At 46.0% G+C, this 20,827-nt stretch overlaps 1 protein-coding gene across 2 annotated transcripts in view; it reads right to left on the bottom strand.

Moving 5' to 3' along the window:
• Positions 1-20,827, bottom strand: part of LTBP1 (latent transforming growth factor beta binding protein 1) — a 332,339-nt gene that overhangs the window by 59,940 nt on the left and 251,572 nt on the right. For both annotated transcript variants that reach the window (XM_069954510.1, XM_069954509.1), the window contains 4 exons: positions 19,844-19,966; positions 17,950-18,072; positions 14,561-14,686; positions 9,145-9,270 (listed from right to left, as the gene is read on the bottom strand). In XM_069954510.1, the coding sequence (XP_069810611.1) occupies positions 9,145-9,270; positions 14,561-14,686; positions 17,950-18,072; positions 19,844-19,966 (498 nt within the window). The remainder of the gene's footprint in view (positions 1-9,144; positions 9,271-14,560; positions 14,687-17,949; positions 18,073-19,843; positions 19,967-20,827) is intronic.

The following is a 20,827-nucleotide window of genomic DNA, read 5'->3' as shown; positions in this document are numbered from 1 at the left end:
CCATGATGGGGAGAGCACCACACCACCCTGATAAATAACCCCTTAAGTCCCACTCGGTTGCGAGTATTGGAACATAGACAGGGAAACAACAGGGTGGCCACTTTTGTCAATGTCTAACTCAAGGTGCGAGTATTGCGATCATGACAAGGGCTTGCAAAGGCAGGCCTCCACCCACAGACAGCCGTTTCGGGGTATTTGCCCCTCGTCAGTGTGGGGTAGGATTCTGGCTAGTTGGGGCAATGACAAATCAACCAACAAAACACAGTAATCACTGAACTCAAGGAGAACAGCGAAAAAAAATCCAATGAAGTACTCAATCAAGAGTCTCCACTAATGCCCCCAAAAATTTAAATATGCAAAACAAGAGTCCGTGGAGCCTCAGTTATGAGTCTCAAAACACGGGATAGCCAGATATCTCTAGCCTGTTGCCAACGGGGTGCCTCCATGATGGGGAGAGCACCACACCACCCTGATAAATAACCCCTTAAGTCCCACTCGGTTGCGAGTATTGGAACATAAATAGGGAAACAGCAGGGTGGCCCCTTTTGTCAATGTCTAACTCAAGGTGCGAGTATTGCGATCATGACAAGGGCTTGCCAAGGCAAAGAGAGAGCTCAGTACTTGTGACATCACCCTCGATAAAGCAATACGCGAAATGTCCGTCGGGGGAGTGGTGCGGTGGCTCCATGTGCTACACACACATTAGGTGGTAATGTATATTGATTCCTGATGTTATCCATTTACCCTGATCCACTGTGAGTTATATTACTTGTCCTATATGTTCCCAGTTCCCAGTACTCATGTATGTAAATTACCTATTGATTTGTATTTTTTTTTTGTGTGTATCATGTAACATAATTCACTCCTATCCCCCCTGTTTTAGGGGATTTGTATAGGCTCCAGCTCCTATTATATGTATTTTATTATTGTTGATCTTTTAAAATATATTTAATAAAGAACAATAATTTTCTTATATTTAGTCTTGCATCTATCGGTTGGATGGGGGGGGGTCTTTTTAACATCTTTGCCCTCATACCAATTTTGTTTTGTTTTTTATTTTTATCTTCTAAGATTTTCTATCTATCTTGAGAACATGGTGAGTACCAGAGGTGGTAGGCGAGCAATATCAGGTGTAGGAAGGGGAGATAGAGGTATTGCACAAGGTAGTGCTTCCGCCACGTTCTGGCCCTGGCATGTCTCCAGTATCAGATGCTTAGCGAGATTTCTTTGCAAGAAAAGCTGCCCTGGCCCAGCACGTTGCAGAAAATATCTCAAGCGCGTTGGCTGCATCTGTGTCCACCAAGGTCCATCTGACTACAGACATATGGACCAGTAAGCACGGTCAAGGTCGTTACATATTCCTGACTGCTCACTGGGTGACTTTGGTGGCTGACACTGCCTCTGATGCCTCTGGGTCTCTGTCGACAGTCTCTAAAACTGCTGGGATAGTGCACAGCCAGGATCTCCAACCTCGACAGGTAGCATCACGTGCTAAGAGAAACCAGGCCATTCTTAAATTAATTTGTCTTGAAGACCGTCAACACACAGGTCAAGAGCTTTGGAGGGCTCTGCGCACTAAGACCGACCACTGGCTGGGTGTTCACAACCTGTCACCAGGTAAGGTGGTGTGCGACAACGGTGCTGCGCCTCAACATTGATGTTTTTGGACTTGGTCTTGACCCATTCAACTTCTGGGTGTCCAAAGTGGAAGAATGGCCTCAGCTTACTTGACACGATCTTGCCCAGCAGCCAGTGTTATCTCAGAAGAACGCAAATGTATCCGTCTATCCACTGACAATGTGGATAGTTTGACCTTTATAAAAATGAATCAAGCGTGGATCTCTGACCATTTTGTTGCCCCGGTTGCCGATGTCACCGACTAGTAAACTGTAGCATGTCTTCTTGAAAATGCGAAATACACATTCCCACTGCACTACTCTCACGTCTGTAGTTCCTATGCCTGCTGCTTCAAAAAATTGGATTCTACTGCTGCCCACAGCTAGTGTTCTAAGTGTTTTAACTGAATATATATTTTTGAAAAATACACCTCTATGAACATGATGCGCACTACATACATCCTCTTTCTCCTCATCCTCTTTGTAGGCCTCAAAATGGTTATTTTTTAAATGCCTCTTTCTCTCCTGCTACCTAATTTAGTTGAACCGCAATCTCCGTTTTCTCCGCTGGGCTCTTCTCGCTGCCACCAATGGTACCAATTTATCCTCAGTGGGTAAAAAGCCAACTTTTTTTGAAAAATAATCTTCATCTGTTAGATGAATCAATGTTTCTTACAGAGGAGTTGGTGGTTTAATTTTATCCTGAGTGGGTACAGAGCCTATTTTTGACAGTCTGCATTGCAGATCCACTTTTTTTTCAATAATCTCATCATCTGTTAGATGTATGTTGTTGAAGCCAAATTTTAGCCTATGAGTTCTTCCATGTTTACAGTTTACTGTTCTGGACGATAATTACAGTTTCTCCTACATATAGGTGTCAAAATTAACCCGAACATCTCCCATTGAGGGGTGTCCTCTGCCTTCCTTTCATTTTGTAGTTGTTTCAAAGGCAGAAGCCAGCAACTCGGTAAAGGCAACTTTATCAGCTGTTTTTTTAATCTTTGATTTCAAATCAAATAAAAAGAACAGACAGTGAAAATGCAGCATAGTCATAGTAATGCTTTAGAACATCTTCAAATTCTCACAGTATTTCAGGTACACATAGTAACAGCTATCCATTTCATTAATGACCTTTAGAAAGTCAGAGAGTTGAGTATAATGATTCTCTAGCGTGGTTAATGACTTATCAAATTCAATTCAATCTTTCATTTATTTATTTTTATTTATTTTTTTAATCGAATCAAATTGAATACTTGAGGCACCCAGGTGGAAACAGGCTAGGGATATCTGTCTATTCCCGTGTTTTGAGACTAGCAACCGAGGCTCCACGGACTCCTTTTTTGCATATTGAAATTTTGGGGCATCAGTGGAGACTATTGATTCATACTTCACTGGAATTTTTTCACTGATCTCCTTGAGCTCAGTGATTGCTGTTTTGCAAATTGAATACTCAGAAGGGCCACAAAATAAATTTTTGTTTTTAAGTGGAAAAAGTCCAGTCCAGTCCAGGCAGGATCAATCAGGCCGGTAGAGGCTGTAGTAGTGTAGGTTTTTCCATCTAATTCAATTTAAATTTGCCTTTTTTTAAGATACTCTTTAAAGTGTGAACATTCAAATTACAGGGTCTCTTATATGGTTTCTATGACAACCCCCCCACTGTAGAATGTGTCTAACCAAACACCACGCACAATGACAGTTAGCGTGGGTGCTATGTGCAGGGGAAGCATGCCTGGATGCATCTAACACTAGTGATGAATGTAAAATAGAAGCATACATTTGGGTCTAGTGCGAATAGCATACTATTTGATCAAATACTATTCGCTTATCACTAAATGAAGTATTTTACCCTCTTAATTTTTTTTCTGTCATTCTTAGAGCCAAAATTTCTTCACTAAGTTGTTCTATGTATCCAGTTTCCTCTTCTGGATGGTATTTCCAGCTTAACCTCGCCTGTATAGGTATAAAAATTAACCCGAACATCTCCCATTGACTTTAATAGGTTCGAGCCAAACTTCAAACCGAACTTCACTACTGTTCGAGGTTCGACTTGAACATTTTACTGTTTGATCATCACTAATCAGGAGCATACCCGGGCCTTGCAGAGCGGTCATACAGGCACCTCATCAGGAGCATCCCCGGGCCTTGCAGAGCGGTCATACAGGCACCTCATCAGGAGAATGCCCAGGCCTTGTAGGGAGGTCATACAGTCACCTCATCAGGAGCATGCCCGGGCCTTGTAGGGAGGTCATACAGCCACCTCATCAGGAGCATGCCTAGGCCTTGTAGGGAGGTCATACAACCACCTCATCAGGAGCATGCCCGGGCCTTGTAGGGAGGTCATACAGCCACCTCATCAGGAGCATGCCCGGGCCTTGTAGGGAGGTCATACAACCACCTCATCAGGAGCATGCCCGGGCCTTGTAGGGAGGTCATACAGCCACCTCATCAGGAGCATGCCCGGGCCTTGTAGGGAGGTCATACAGCCACCTCATCGGGAGCATGCCTGGGCCTTGTAGGGAGGTCATACAGACACCTCATCAGGAGCATGCCCGGGCCTTGTAGGGAGGTCATACAGACACCTCATCAGGAGCATGCCCGGGCCTTGTAGGGAGGTCATACAGACACCTCATCAGGAGCATGCCCGGGCCTTGTAGGGAGGTCATACAGCCACTTCATCAGGAGCATGCCCGGGCCTTGTAGGGAGGTCATACAGACGCCTCATCAGGAGCATGCCCAGGCCTTGTAGGGAGGTCATATAGCCACCTCATCAGGAGCATGCCCGGGCCTTGTAGGGAGGTCATACAGCCACCTCATCAGGAGCATGCATTACCGCAAAGTTGGATCAGCCTGGAGGGGGTTACCACTGTAATTTTGACTAATTGTTGGCTGATGATACAACGTATCCTCCTGAAGACCTGACACACTGAACGTCTTACTTGTCCTGCCACGAGTCCTAGCAGACCGCCGGGTTACACTCACAGGTTGCCTTCTAGTAATATCCAATCTGTTACATGGACCCTTTATCTGTGAGACCGCAGAATAATTCAGAGGCCCCCGCCTGAATCATCTGGAACAGTTGGCAGCCAAGACTCTACAGTAGCTGTTAGTAGGTTACACGTCTTTCAAGCTGTCCCTGCAGTCACTGAACTTTGCTTCCTAATCTTCCACTGTCTTAGCTTTCTTTTTCTTTCTCTACACAGATGTATTAGAAGAAGCAAGACGGAAGATATATGGTATAATCCGGATAGCAGGAGATGTATGGTATATTCCAGATGGCAGGAGATGTATGGTATAATCCAGATGGCAGGAGATGTATGGTATAATCCAGATAGCAGGAGATGTATGGTATATTCCACATGGCAGGAGATGTATGGTATATTCCACATGGCAGGAGATGTATGGTATATTCCAGATGGCAGGAGATGTATGGTATATTCCAGATGGCAGGAGATGTATGGTATATTCCAGATTGCAGGAGATGTATGGTACAATCCAGATTGCAGGAGATGTATGGTACAATCCAGATTGCAGGAGATGTATGGTATAATCCAGATAGCAGGGCTGGGGAAGGGTCCTAACAGCATAAATGGATCTAACAGATGGGAGCAAGATAAACATGAAGCCTACGGATTACTTTTCCAGCAACTCTCTAGTGAATCCAGAGTCAAAACCACTTTAGAGTAGTTCTGGAAATAGCAACCAGGATAGAGAAATATCGAGCAGCAGAAGATGTCTCCTCCGCCTGGCTGCAAGTGGCTCACAAGCAGTGCTGCCAGGAAAGAGAGACCCTGAAGGACGGGGATGGAACAGAGGGAGATGATATACAGCCGTCCGTCAAGCAGTAATATAGATAATAACCCTTCCTGTAGACAGAGGCTTCTATCCTACATCATATCTCACTGCATGAAGGGTGGATGGTCGTACGAGCGGTGTCTGCCATGCTGGATGCGTCCGTGTATTATACATGGTATAAATATAATAACAACCACCATCATCATCATCCGTTTGCATTTTACCTATTGCTACTTTATTTTGTTACTCTTGTTTCAGAGATTCCGGACTGACGCTTCAGAGATTCCGTATCTGATGTTATTAATGATGTACAGCGGGATGGATGGGAACCTTCCGCCTCCGGTTGCTGCACAATTGCAGTTTTCATCAAGCTAAAGCTTTGGCCATCCGGGCATGATGGGAACTGTAGTTCTGCAACAGCTGGAGAGCCAAGGGTTTCCCGTCTCTGCTCTATCGTGCCACTTTCTTATGAACTACAGTAAGTCGAGGTTCTGGAGACCCTGAAGACTCGGTATTTGACTTCCCGAGGCTGGAGAAGAAGGATGCGGCCTGGAGTTGCCAGGAATACATGGATACAGTCATAGGCTGTGCTAAAATGCACAAACGTGGGGGACAAAATGGCGGCACCTTGCACCCATGGTTGATAGGATGTTGGTACCATTGTAGTTCCGCTCATCTCGTAGTTTCGCTCATTCCCGGTACACTGGCATCAATATACAAGGAATAAATATTAAAATCTGAAAGAGGAGGTTATTACTACTGTAAAATTCCAAATGTTGTTTTGGAAGCTCCACAAGGTTATAAAACTAATCATACAGATAGAGGCTATCAGCGGTGCCGGTGATTGCTATTACACATCTGTCATCTGGAGTGGAAGCCGCTGAGTTGGTCGTAAATAGTCTTGTCTCCTGCATCCTAAAAGCACCTTCCTAGTGACACAACCTGCCGCCTCATGCAGAATCCTGCTACTGCTCATCACATCAAACCGAGCGACACACTCCGATCCATCCAATACTACAGCATTTAGTATCATCAAGGGCATTAACCCTGGCAAAGCCAGAGGACAGAGTTAGCATTACTTCTATGGGAATCTATGAGTCTTCGCAGCAGCACAGCGGGGGGGAAACGGCCTCATCAGGAACTGTAAATCTACTGACCGCTATGTACATACAACCATTTATAAAACACAGCAGCTATCGGGGGAAGTGATGATGTCAAGGCTTAGGGTAAAAGGTCTGTCCCGGCTGATGGACAGCAGCAGCATTCAGCCCCTGAGTGGACAGTCCGTCAACTGGGGTCAATCCTGCGACTCATACAATGCAACACTAATCACACTGGATGATGCCTGAACGTTCAGCATTTGACTCCCGGTGGCTGAAGAAGTTACATGCCGCCCTAGGGAGTACTGGAAAACATGGATGCAGCATGCACAGATCATGTCCCCGTAACACTTACGCTCTGGCCACAATTGTGGGTCTGCAACTGCAGTCAGAAATGACGGACGTGTAAACATTGCCTAAGGCTATACTTTCTGTCTGCAAATGGGTCTGTGGTACAGATTGCTGGCCATAGCGGCAGGTACAGACAGCCCTATGGCCGGGTGAACGAGGCCCGAGGGCTTAATTCCCAGGTTCTGTGAAACACGGAAACTACAGATGGGTAAGCGATATAGTGGACTCCCCGTCTGGCATCATGTATCAATATGGAAATTGTCTAATTCTTCATGGTCCTGTGATGAACAGCCGTGCAGCCCTTAGAGGAGGATTTCCTCCTTCTGGACAGAGATGTATGATGTAATTTTTTTTAATGACAATCCAGTGATCGTCTGTTCCTGTCCGTCCCAAAGACAATGACTGGAGCGGCAGCGGGGTGCACACTCAAATGCCGCTCAGGTCACTAATATAAAAGTTGAAGATTCAGGAGGATTAGGACAAGTTTTATTATCCTACATAAGAATTTAGAATCTCGATGTGGTTGTTGGCCGGCACTATATAAAAGGAAACAATTACAAAGTAAAGTTGGTTTTGCCTCTTTTTGACAAGTTTTTGCCTTCTCCTATTGATTTTAGGCTGATGCTGAGGGTGTTCCCTTGGAACTGACATGTCTCGTTGTAACACCTGGCTTTATTCTGTTCCATAGCTCCCGCTCCAGATGTAGCTCTTACTTTGGTATAAAACATGTAGAATAAATTTGGCACAGGTTGTGTGAGAAGTCCGTGTTCGCGCTTTGTACACTGGTGAGAAGGAATGGTCAGATGGAGCCACTTGTCCGCTCACTAATATGTGGCCCCCATGCTCCCAGCATTTGTGGTCTCTTCTCCATACTACAAACATTTGTGGTTTGGATAGAAGCTGCATAGAAATAAAATTCATTCGGATCCTTTTCTTTATGGCCGTCTCACATGTGTTCGCTACCGTTAGATATTTGTATAGGGAAAGTGAAGGTTTTCATTGCTGACACAGACTTATTATTGGCTACTGGACGGGACATCAGAAGGCAGAGAAGCTACTCTGTTCCTCATCTTTCTAAGCAACTAGAAAGTGGAATAGAAAACTAAACTCAGTGAAGCTCGTTCCTCCTGTGTTTAAGCAGCTCCACAAAATGCTATTTCTTTAGAAGGTATGAGGAGCATGTATAGTGGCCATACTGGGTACAAGACCAAACTAGTAGCTGCCACTAAGCCAGAGATTAGGTGTGCTTGCTGACACATGTGAAATGCCCCAGTCCCACAATGGACATTAGCAGCTATCTACAGGGACACATGATAAATGATTGCTGGGAGTCTCCACTGAGAACCAGATGTCCCTGAGCTACGAATCCTGTAACATAATGTAACATTACACAAGAATCCTATCACAGCCGTGTCATAACAGCCAAGGCAAAAGGACGTCCCAAGTGTAACACAGTGAGACACCTGAAAAGAGGTTTTCTGATTGAAATAATTGTTAGGCTTAAAGAGACTCTGTGTCTTGCCGCCCCCGTGTTGTAGAGGTACTCACGCTGTGCCCGGTTCGTGGGTTGGCATGTCTCCTGGTGCTGGCATTAGAGGAAGAACTTAGGCACTGATGCTCTAGGCCACGCCAGTTTGACTGCCCACCCTGTCGCACTGCATTGATGAAAGCTTTTCCTTGGAAAGATGGCGTTTCAGTCACTTTAAACTCTGTCAGCAGGTTATGGCGTCCTATCTCAGGGTGGCATAAACTAGGGACAGAGAAGCTGAGCAGGATGATGGATAATTTACATTGTTCTGTGCAGCTGATCCAGACATCTCCTCCTGAATAACATGGACAATAAGTAGTCCTCTCCATTATGTGCATGAGCTCAGTAATCCTGGATATCCATGAGAAGCAGAAAACTCCGCCCACCAGCTGCTGATTGCCAGTTATCTATTCATGCTGTGTATAGGCAGTGACCTGTCAATCAGCAGCTGGAGGGCGGGGGAAGGGGTGCAACAAGAATCCTATTCTCCTGCATATTAGGAGAACGGCTGATCAGAATGGTGTCAGTAATACACAGATCTGTCCCGCATTTCTGTCACTAGTTTATGCTGCCCTCAATTAAGGTGGAATAAACCTAGTAACAGATTCCCTTTAAGTACATGCTGGGTAATTGTAGTATTCGGGTGATTTCTGGACACTCACAAAACTTTTATATATCACTCTTCGCTGCAAAGAAAAAAACAATGAAAAAACACCTTCACATGATCTAAAAAAACTATGAAAAAAAAGAGGTGTACCTTCACAGGATCTCCCATCAGGAGTGGTTGTGAACCCTTGGTCACAAATACAGTGAAATGAACCAGCAGTGTTCAGACATTGTCCATTTGGAGAGCAAAGTTCTGGATTTTCACACTCATTGATATCTGAAAAAAAAGTCAAACAATGATATTAAGTTCCTAATTCTTTACGAAGGGGAAATCATGAGCGCTGCTAGTCAGGCCGGGACCACACTGCTAGTCAGGCCGGGACCACGCTGCTAGTCAGGCTGGGACCACGCTGCTAGTCAGGCCGGGACCACGCTGCTAGTCAGGCTGGGACCACGCTGCTAGTCAGGCTCGGATTACTCCGCTAGTCAGGCCGGGATTACTCCGCTAGTCAGGCCGGGACCACGCTGCTAGTCAGGCTGGGACCACGCTGCTAGTCAGGCTCGGATTACTCCGCTAGTCAGGCCGGAATCATGCTGCGTTTTTGCTGTTCATTTAAATTATCTACTTTTCAACATTAAATTTTAATGTACAGAAAAACGTGGTCAAGCATTATCTATGTACACGAGAAAAAAAAAAAAGATGGGAAATGATCGAAGGAAAACGTATCCTGATGGGTGGCAGACAACTGCATCTGTTTGTACATCCGTTTTTGTCCCATAAAACAGATATAATAAATGGAACGCAAAAATGCAGCGTGACCCCGACATCACCAGGGGATTTATTCCAAGCGGAATCCATCTGGGAAGCAGCGGTAGGAGCATTCAGCGACCGAGCACAGGACGACCCCAGGAGAACGTGATCAGGTAAGAATGGCCGGTCTGGTATTCTCTATGCAGCCCCCAATATAGCAAAAATGTAAATGACTGGAGAACCGCTATCCCAGCGGATAATCTCAGTATAGCAGACTGCAGTATACAGCAGGGATAATCTCAGTATAACCGACTGCAGTATACAGCAGGGATAATCTCAGTATAGCAGACTGCAGTATATAGCAGGGATAATCTCAGTATAACAGACTGCAGTATACAGCGGGGATAATCTCAGTATAACAGACTGCAGTATACAGCGGGGATAATCTCAGTATAACAGACTGCAGTATACAGCGGAGATAATCTCAGTATAACCGACTGCAGTATACAGCGGGGATAATCTCAGTATAGCAGACTGCAGTATACAGCGGGGATAATCTCAGTATAACAGACTGCAGTATACAGCGGGGATAATCTCTGTATAACAGACTGCAGTATACAGCGGGGATAATCTCTGTATAACCGACTGCAGTATACAGCGGGGATAATCTCAGTATAACAGACTGCAGTATACAGCGGGGATAATCTCTGTATAACAGACTGCAGTATACAGCGGGGATAATCTCAGTATAACAGACTGCAGTATACAGCGGGGATAATCTCAGTATAACAGACTGCAGTATACAGCAGGGATAATCTCAGTATAACCGACTGCAGTATACAGCAGGGATAATCTCAGTATAACCGACTGCAGTATACAGCAGGGATAATCTCAGTATAACCGACTGCAGTATACAGCAGGGATAATCTCAGTATAGCAGACTGCAGTATACAGCAGGGATAATCTCAGTATAACAGACTGCAGTATACAGCAGGGATAATCTCAGTATAACAGACTGCAGTATACAGCGGGGATAATCTCTGTATAACAGACTGCAGTATACAGCGGGGATAATCTCAGTATAACAGACTGCAGTATACAGCAGGGATAATCTCAGTATAACAGACTGCAGTATACAGCGGGGATAATCTCAGTATAACAGACTGCAGTATACAGCGGAGATAATCTCAGTATAACCGACTGCAGTATACAGCGGGGATAATCTCAGTATAGCAGACTGCAGTATACAGCGGGGATAATCTCAGTATAACAGACTGCAGTATACAGCGGGGATAATCTCAGTATAACAGACTGCAGTATACAGCGGGGATAATCTCTGTATAACCGACTGCAGTATACAGCGGGGATAATCTCTGTATAACAGACTGCAGTATACAGCGGGGATAATCTCTGTATAACAGACTGCAGTATACAGCGGGGATAATCTCTGTATAACAGACTGCAGTATACAGCAGGGATAATCTCTGTATAACAGACTGCAGTATACAGCGGGGATAATCTCTGTATAACCGACTGCAGTATACAGCGGGGATAATCTCAGTATAACAGACTGCAGTATACAGCGGGGATAATCTCAGTATAACAGACTGCAGTATACAGCGGGGATAATCTCAGTATAACAGACTGCAGTATACAGTGGGGATAATCTCAGTATAACAGACTGCAGTATACAGCGGGGATAATCTCAGTATAACCGACTGCAGTATACAGCGGGGATAATCTCAGTATAACCGACTGCAGTATACAGCGGGGATAATCTCAGTATAGCAGACTGCAGTATACAGCGGGGATAATCTCAGTATAACAGACTGCAGTATACAGCGGGGATAATCTCAGTATAACAGACTGCAGTATACAGCGGGGATAATCTCAGTATAACAGACTGCAGTATACAGCGGGGATAATCTCAGTATAACAGACTGCAGTATACAGCAGTCCTTCATACTGAAGATATCTTAAAATGGTCGCCGGCCAGAGATGGGTCACTTGTGCTGGTAAGGAAATTTGTGTGTAAAATGGAGTCGCCCTTTTGTATACTGGCAGTGACCCACAGTCCAGTGGGATAAGAGTGTTACAGGGTATCTGGGCCGTAAACCACAAGTTTCTGATCCCAGAAGGACTAAGGGATCACACATCTCCTCACAGGTTGGTTGGCCCCTCTCTCACACAGACACCGGCTCCTCATAGATCTCCTCACACATCATCTCCTCATAGGTCGGCTCCTCATAGATCTCATCATAGATCTCCTCACACATCATCTCCTCATAGATCTCCTCACACATCATCTCCTCATAGATCTCCTCACACATAATCTCCTCATAGATCTCCTCACACATCATCTCACACATCATCTCCTCATAGGTCGGCTCCTCACACATCATCTCCTCATAGATCTCCTCACACATCATCTCCTCATAGATCTCCTCACACATCATCTCCTCATAGATCTCCTCACACATCATCTCCTCATAGGTCGGCTCCTCACACATCATCTCCTCATAGGTCGGCTCCTCATAGATCTCCTCATAGATCACCTCACACATCATCTCCTCATAGGTCGGCTCCTCACACATCATCTCCTCATAGGTCGGCTCCTCACACATCATCTCCTCATAGGTTGGCTCCTCATAGATCACCTCACACATCATCTCCTCATAGATCACCTCACACATCATCTCCTCATAGATCTCCTCACACATCATCTCCTCATAGATCACCTCACACATCATCTCCTCATAGGTCGGCTCCTCACACATCATCTCCTCATAGGTCGGCTCCTCACACATCATCTCCTCATAGGTCGACTCCTCCTACCACAGCTGCACTCCACTAACCAGGGATTCCTGTCACAGCTGCCTCTTATGTGGAGCTCATTAGAATAGCTCCGCCCTCATTCTGGAGCTTTCTCCTAGCTGGTGTAGTACAGTGAGGAGGCAGCTGGTGTTGCTATGGTAACTCCATGCTGTGGTATATGTATCTATGGTGACCCTCTCCAGCATGGCTCCTCTCTATAATACAATAAGGAATAACCTGTATATTACTATATGTATGTCACTATAATACAGACTCCATTCTCTGCCCGACCCCAGGGAAGCTCCAGTACACGGCACTGACTACAAACAAACGTTGCATAGTCTAACCCTGTAGTGGTACTCCCCTCTCTCCCCTTCCCATCACCATATTATATTCAGCTGCTTAGCGAGAACTAGAGGACACATGTCTAACAGGACGCCATAGAGTCTGCGCCGCGTCATTATGGAGACATAGTCCTAGATCAGTAACGCGGTATTATTTCTTTATTCGATATTATTATTTATTTATAACGTTATCGGTGAGTGTACAACCTCACATAATGCATCTGACCTGCTCATTATTACAGGATTCTGTCAGATATAAGAACGTTATCGGTGTGTACACCCTCATATAACGCATCTGACCTGCTTATTATTACAGGATTCTGTCAGATATAAGAACGACATTGGTGAGTACACCCTCATATAACGCATCTGACCTGCTCATTATTACAGGATTCTGTCAGATATAAGAACGACATCGGTGAGTACACCCTCATATAACGCATCTGACCTGCTCATTATTACAGGATTCTGTCAGATATCGTTATCGGTGTGTACACCCTCATATAACGCATCTGACCTGCTCATTATTACAGGATTCTGTCAGATATAAGAACATTATCGGTGTGTACAACCTCACATAACGCATCTGACCTGCTCATTATTACAGGATTCTGTCAGATATAAGAACGTTATCGGTGTGTACACCCTCATATAACGCATCTGACCTGCTCATTATTACAGGATTCTGTCAGATATAAGAACGTTATCGGTGTGTACACCCTCATATAACGCATCTGACCTGCTCATTATTACAGGATTCTGTCAGATATAAGAACGTTATCGGTGTGTACACCCTCATATAACGCATCTGACCTGCTCATTATTACAGGATTCTGTCAGATATCGTTATCGGTGTGTACACCCTCATATAACGCATCTGACCTGCTCATTATTACAGGATTCTGTCAGATATAAGAACGTTATCGGTGTGTACAACCTCACATAACGCATCTGACCTGCTCATTATTACAGGATTCTGTCAGATATAACAACGTTATCGGTGTGTACACCCTCATATAACGCATCTGACCTGCTCATTATTACAGGATTCTGTCAGATATAAGAACGACATCGGTGTGTACACCCTCATATAACGCATCTGACCTGCTCATTATTACAGGATTCTGTCAGATATAAGAACGACATCGGTGTGTACACCCTCATATAACGCATCTGACCTGCTCATTATTACAGGATTCTGTCAGATATAAGAACGACATCGGTGTGTACACCCTCATATAACGCATCTGACCTGCTCATTATTACAGGATTCTGTCAGATATAAGAACGTTATCGGTGTGTACACCCTCATATAACGCATCTGACCTGCTCATTATTACAGGATGCTGTCAGATATAAGAACGTTATCGGTGCGTACACCCTCATATAACGTGTCTGACCTGCTCATTATTACAGGATTCTGTCAGATATCGTTATCGGTGAGTACACCCTCATATAACGCATCTGACCTGCTCATTATTACAGGATGCTGTCAGATATAAGAACGTTATCGGTGCGTACACCAGACACGGCGTCACTGACTCTTGGCAGGTTATTTGCCCGATGTACTTTCTGAGCTAGTTGCTGCGTTCGGTGTTTTTCGGCCGTGCAGTGTAATCCTGATATTCCTGTGATCGCTCTCTGCAGAGTTACTATACCTTGACACCTCCGTCCGTCTATGAGCAGGAATCCATCGGGGCAGAGGCAGGTGTACGAGCCGTCCGTATTGTAGCAGCTTCCTCCTCCCTGGCAGGCCTCATCCAGCTCCTGGCATTCATCTATGTCTGCAATCAAAGTTTTGGCAAACAGGTCAATTATTTCCTGATCGGGCGGCTTATTACGCTCCAGCTCGATGGAGCAGAAGCGATGTCTGGCATCTCTAAGAACACAACACAGTATATGTATACGGCTCCTTCCAGTAATCTCCTGAGGATCCTGACGCACGGTTATACTTGGCTGCAGACCTCAGATATGTGAGCGCTCCCTGCTAGAAGCCGCCATACAAATCTCACTATGGAAATCACATTTTCCACCAATACAGACAGGAAACGTCGTATATTTACAGCTGGTAGTAAGAATATTCGTATATATTCGTCGTATATTTAAAGCTGGCTATAAGAACTTACTCAAATAATAATTAGAAAATGAATAATCAAATGTAACACGTCTCAAATGGTACGGCCGCCCCAGTGGTCCCCGGCTTTGTCGGGCATTGGCACACAAGGGGACCCGAAAGCAGAAACAGCATTGATAACGCCGGCCCCGCGCAGACAACGCTGGTCCCGCATCCATAATGTTGGCCCTACACTGACAACGCACCAATAATGCCAGCAATGCGCAGACAACACCGGCCCCGCACCAATAATGCTGGCTGTACACTGACAACGCTGGCCCCGCACCAATAATGCTGGCCGTACACTGACAACGCCGGCCCCGCACCAATAATGCTGGCCGTACACTGACAACGCCGGCCCCGCACCAATAATGCTGGCTGTACACTGACAACGCCGGCCCCGCACCAATAATGCTGGCCGTACACTGACAACGCCGGCCCCGCACCAATAATGCTGGCCGTACACTGACAACACCGGCCCCGCACCAATAATGCTGGCCGTACACTGACAACGCCGGCCCCGCACCAATAATGCTGGCCGTACACTGACAACACCGGCCCCGCACCAATAATGCCAGCAATGTACAGACAACGTCGGCCCAGCACCAATAATGCTGGCTGTACACTGACAACGCCGGCCCCGCACCAATAATGCTGGCCGTACACTGACAACGCCGGCCCCGCACCAATAATGCTGGCTGTACACTGACAACGCCGGCCCCACACCAATAATGCTGCCCGTACACTGACAACGCCGGCCCCGCACCAATAATGCTGGCCGTACACTGACAACACCGGCCCCGCACCAATAATGCCAGCAATGTACAGACAACGCCGGCCCCGCACCAATAATGCTGGCCGTACACTGACAACACTGGCCCCGCACCAATAATGCTGGCCTTACACTGACAACACTGGCCCCGCACCAATAATGCTGGCCTTACACTGACAACGGCGGCCCCGCACCGATAATGCTGGCCTTACACTGACAACGCCGACCCCGCACAGATAATGCTGGCTGTACACTGACAACGCCGGCCCCGCACCAATAATGCTGGCCGTACACTGACAACACTGGCCCCGCACCAATAATGCTAGCAATGCGCAGACAACGCCGGCCCCGCACCAATAATGCTGGCCCTACACTGACAACGCTGGCCCCGCACCAATAATGCTGGCCCTACACTGACAATGCTGGCCCCGCACCAATAATGCTGGCCCTACACTGACAACGCTGGCCCTGCACCAATAATGCTGGCCCTACACTGACAACGCTGGCCCCGCACCAATAATGCTGGCCCTACACTGACAACGCTGGCCCCGCACCAATAATGCTGGCCGTACACTGACAACGCCGGCCCCGCACCAATAATGCTGGCTGTACACTGACAACGCCGGCCCCGCACCAATAATGCTGGCCGTACACTGACAACGCCGGCCCCGCACCAATAATGCTGGCCGTACACTGACAACACCGGCCCCGCACCAATAATGCTGGCCGTACACTGACAACGCCGGCCCCGCACCAATAATGCTGGCCGTACACTGACAACACCGGCCCCGCACCAATAATGCCAGCAATGTACAGACAACGACGGCCCAGCACCAATAATGCTGGCTGTACACTGACAACGCCGGCCCCGCACCAATAATGCTGGCCGTACACTGACAACGCCGGCCCCGCACCAATAATGCTGGCTGTACACTGACAACGCCGGCCCCACACCAATAATGCTGCCCGTACACTGACAACGCCGGCCCCGCACCAATAATGCTGGCCGTACACTGACAACACCGGCCCCGCACCAATAATGCCAGCAATGTACAGACAACGCCGGCCCCGCACCAATAATGCTGGCCGTACACTGACAACACTGGCCCCGCACCAATAATGCTGGCCTTACACTGACAACACTGGCCCCGCACCAATAATGCTGGCCTTACACTGACAACGGCGGCCCCGCACCGATAATGCTGGCCTTACACTGACAACGCCGACCCCGCACAGATAATGCTGGCTGTACACTGACAACGCCGGCCCCGCACCAATAATGCTGGCCGTACACTGACAACACTGGCCCCGCACCAATAATGCTAGCAATGCGCAGACAACGCCGGCCCCGCACCAATAATGCTGGCCCTACACTGACAACGCTGGCCCCGCACCAATAATGCTGGCCCTACACTGACAATGCTGGCCCCGCACCAATAATGCTGGCCCTACACTGACAACGCTGGCCCTGCACCAATAATGCTGGCCCTACACTGACAACGCTGGCCCCGCACCAATAATGCTGGCCCTACACTGACAACGCTGGCCCCGCACCAATAATGCTGGCCCTACACTGACAACGCTGGCCCCGCACCAATAATGCTGGCCCTACACTGACAACGCTGGCCCCGCACTGGGCTAGGACAGACCACTCATCCTTTCTGTTTTCAACAATCTGCTTACTAAAGACCAGTGATCAGCAGCTGTGTCCCGGCCTCTGTATGTGACACCCAAGCTATTGGCAGCCATTGTTTATAACGTACACCAAGGATGTCATAGTGTACTGAGAACCATACTGGGCCCTATGGCTAGTGCTCGTAAACACCTCACAGCATACTGGTAATATATGAGTTATTTTCTGTATTCCTGTATCTATAAGACAATTGACAGACATGACTATTGTTGCCAGTGTCCATGTACTGGGAGCGCCATCTCCCGTATATTTAACATCCAAACACGAGAACCCAGCAGACACCAAATCGATGCAAACAGTCCAAACCGTATTCAGTTAAGACATGAAATTCACTTTGTCGGCAGATACGGAGACTTTTGGATGAGTGGTGTCTTCACGCTTGGTGCTAGTGGCGATGAGCTTCAGGTGTCCGGCGGAGATCTCTCACATCAGGACTGGGCACTATGTGTGACATGCGGGGGCATCATACCTTCACATTGGTCGCCAGTAGCAGATACTCTGTAGCCATCGTTACATATACATGTGAAAGATCCCCTGGTATTCCGGCATTGGCCAAATCCACACAGACTTGTGTCCTGACATTCATCAATATCTGTACAAGGAAAGACAAAACATGGGAAGGAAACTTACTACATATATATACGGTATATAATATCTGTGCAAGGAAAGACAAGACACTGGGTATGGGAAGGAAACTTACCGAGGATGTACACTACATGTGTATGTGTGTGATGTGTGTGGGCTGTATGGGCTGTATGTGTCTGCTGTGTGTGATACCTGGGGCAGATCCCCTCCATATCATGGCTGACACTGAGCAATATTAGAGACTTGGTCTTGGATTTCCCCAGAAGTAGGAGGGTTGTCCCTTCCGGTGATCCGGCACAGCTACCCTCAGGTGTGCTCGCACTCAGATTTCAGCTTTGCTCTCCTGACTGCTCTCTAGGGTGACGGTCTACAAAGAGGTCAGAGCGAGTGTTTAGCGCACCTGTCACAATGTTCAGGTTTGGCAACGTATCTAAACCGGAACGCTCAGGGTTGGATGCTGCCCTAAAGAGTCCTGGAAACATGAATACAGCCCATGGCCTATACTGGCAGCGCTAGGGCAGCATACGACTTCTGCAGCTGCAGGGGATCAAACTCTGAACTGTCAGGTTCGGATAACGTTACTGAACCTGAACATGATGACCGGTTCACTCAACACTAATCAGAACTGATAGCAGCTACTGGTGGCCAGCGTCACTACTGACTGCAAGATTAATGGCACCTGAAAGACTCATTCAACCCACTATCCTATATGTGCAATGTACTGGGACTATATATATATGTATAATGTACCGGGACTATAAATATGTGCAATGTACTGGGACTATATATATGTGCAATGTACTGGGACTATATATGTGTGTATAATGTACTGGGACTATATATGTGTGTATAATGTACTGGGACTATATATATATGTGTATAATGTACTGGGACTATATATATGTGCAATGTACTGGGACTATATATATGTGCAATGTACTGGGACTATATATGTGTGTATAATGTACTGGGACTATATATGTGTGTATAATGTACTGGGACTATATATATATGTGTATAATGTACTGGGACTATATATATGTGCAATGTACTGGGACTATATATATGTGCAATGCACTGGGACTATATATGTGTGTATAATGTACTGGGACTATATATATGTGCAATGTACTGGTAATATATATATATATATATATATATATATATGTGCAATGTACTGGGACTATATATGTGTGCAATGTACTGGGACTATATATATGTGCAATGTACTGGGACTATATATATGTGTATAATGTACTGGGACTATATATATGTGTATAATGTACTGGGACTATATATATGTGCAATGTACTGGGACTATATATATGTGCAATGTACTGGGACTATATATATGTGTATAATGTACTGGGACTATATATATGTGCAATGTACTGGGACTATATATATGTGTATAATGTACTGGGACTATATATATGTGCAATGTACTGGGACTATATATATGTGTATAATATATATATATATATATATATATATATATGTGCAATGTACTGGGACTATATATGTGTGCAATGTACTGGGACTATATATATGTGTATAATGTACTGGGACTATATATATGTGTATAATTTACTGGGACTATATATATGTGCAATGTACTGGGAATATATATATATATATATATATATATATATATATATATATATATATATATATATATATATATGTGTGTATAAAGTACTGGGACTATAGACGTTCCATTGGAATAAATACATGGACCATTGTCAGGTATAGAAGCAGCAGGATCGTGGAGTCCATACCATCACATCGGTCCCTGGCCGGACTCAGCTTATATCCTTGGTTGCAGGAACACAGGAAGGAACCTTCCATGTTTTGGCACTTGCCATTCAGGCACAGGTTACCCAGCTGACACTCATCAATATCTGTAAGTGAGAATTATAAAGCAATAATTATTCAGAGATATTAAAATAAGACATGCTTAAACTGCATTCATTACCTATCCATGGTCCAGGGCTCCTCTTGTGGTCCGCTTCTCGCCAGGTCCCGCGCGCTGCAGCTTTAGAGCGGCCTGTCTTAGCTGACAGGCTGCTTAGCCAATCATTGGCTGAGCGGCCTGTCAGGCTGCTCGGAAGCTCCAACACGCAGGACCCGGGATGAAGCAGAGCACAGGAGGAGCCCTGGACCATGGATAGGTAATGTATAGAGTTTGGAAATCATCAGCCGCCGGCCGCGTATCGCTATTGCACATACTGATGCGCGGTCGTCGCCCAACAATTATAGGTCCAAACCTATAACAACGATCATTATCATCGGCTGATCATTGTGTTTATTACACAGAGCGATAATCGTCCGGATAGGGCCACCTCGGCCGATTATCATTCCATGTAATAGGGCCCTAAGAAAACTCTCGATGGGTTAAAGGGGTAGTGCACCCAAAAAAAATTTATTTCAAATCAACTGCTGCCATGAAGTGCCAGAGATTTGTAATTTACTTCTATTAAAAAATCTCAAGCCTTCCAGTACTTATCAGCTACTATATGCCCAGCAGGAAGTGGTATTATTTCCAGTCTGGAGAGCAGGAGAGGTTTTCTATGGGGATTTGCTCCTTCTCCGGACAGTTCCTGACATGGACAGAGGAGGCAACAGAGAGTACTGTGTCAGACAGGAAAGAAAACACCACTTCCTGCTGGACACACAGCAGCTGATAAGTACTGGAAGGCTTGAGATTTTTTAATAAAAGTAAATTACAAATCTCTGGCACTTCATGGCAGCAGTTGATTTGA

This window comes from Dendropsophus ebraccatus, chromosome 15 (genome assembly GCF_027789765.1).
Source record: "Dendropsophus ebraccatus isolate aDenEbr1 chromosome 15, aDenEbr1.pat, whole genome shotgun sequence".
NCBI classification, from domain to species: Eukaryota; Metazoa; Chordata; class Amphibia; order Anura; family Hylidae; genus Dendropsophus; species Dendropsophus ebraccatus.
The sequence above is the reverse complement of the archived record's forward strand: the minus strand, read 5'-3'. Positions and strand labels throughout refer to the sequence as shown.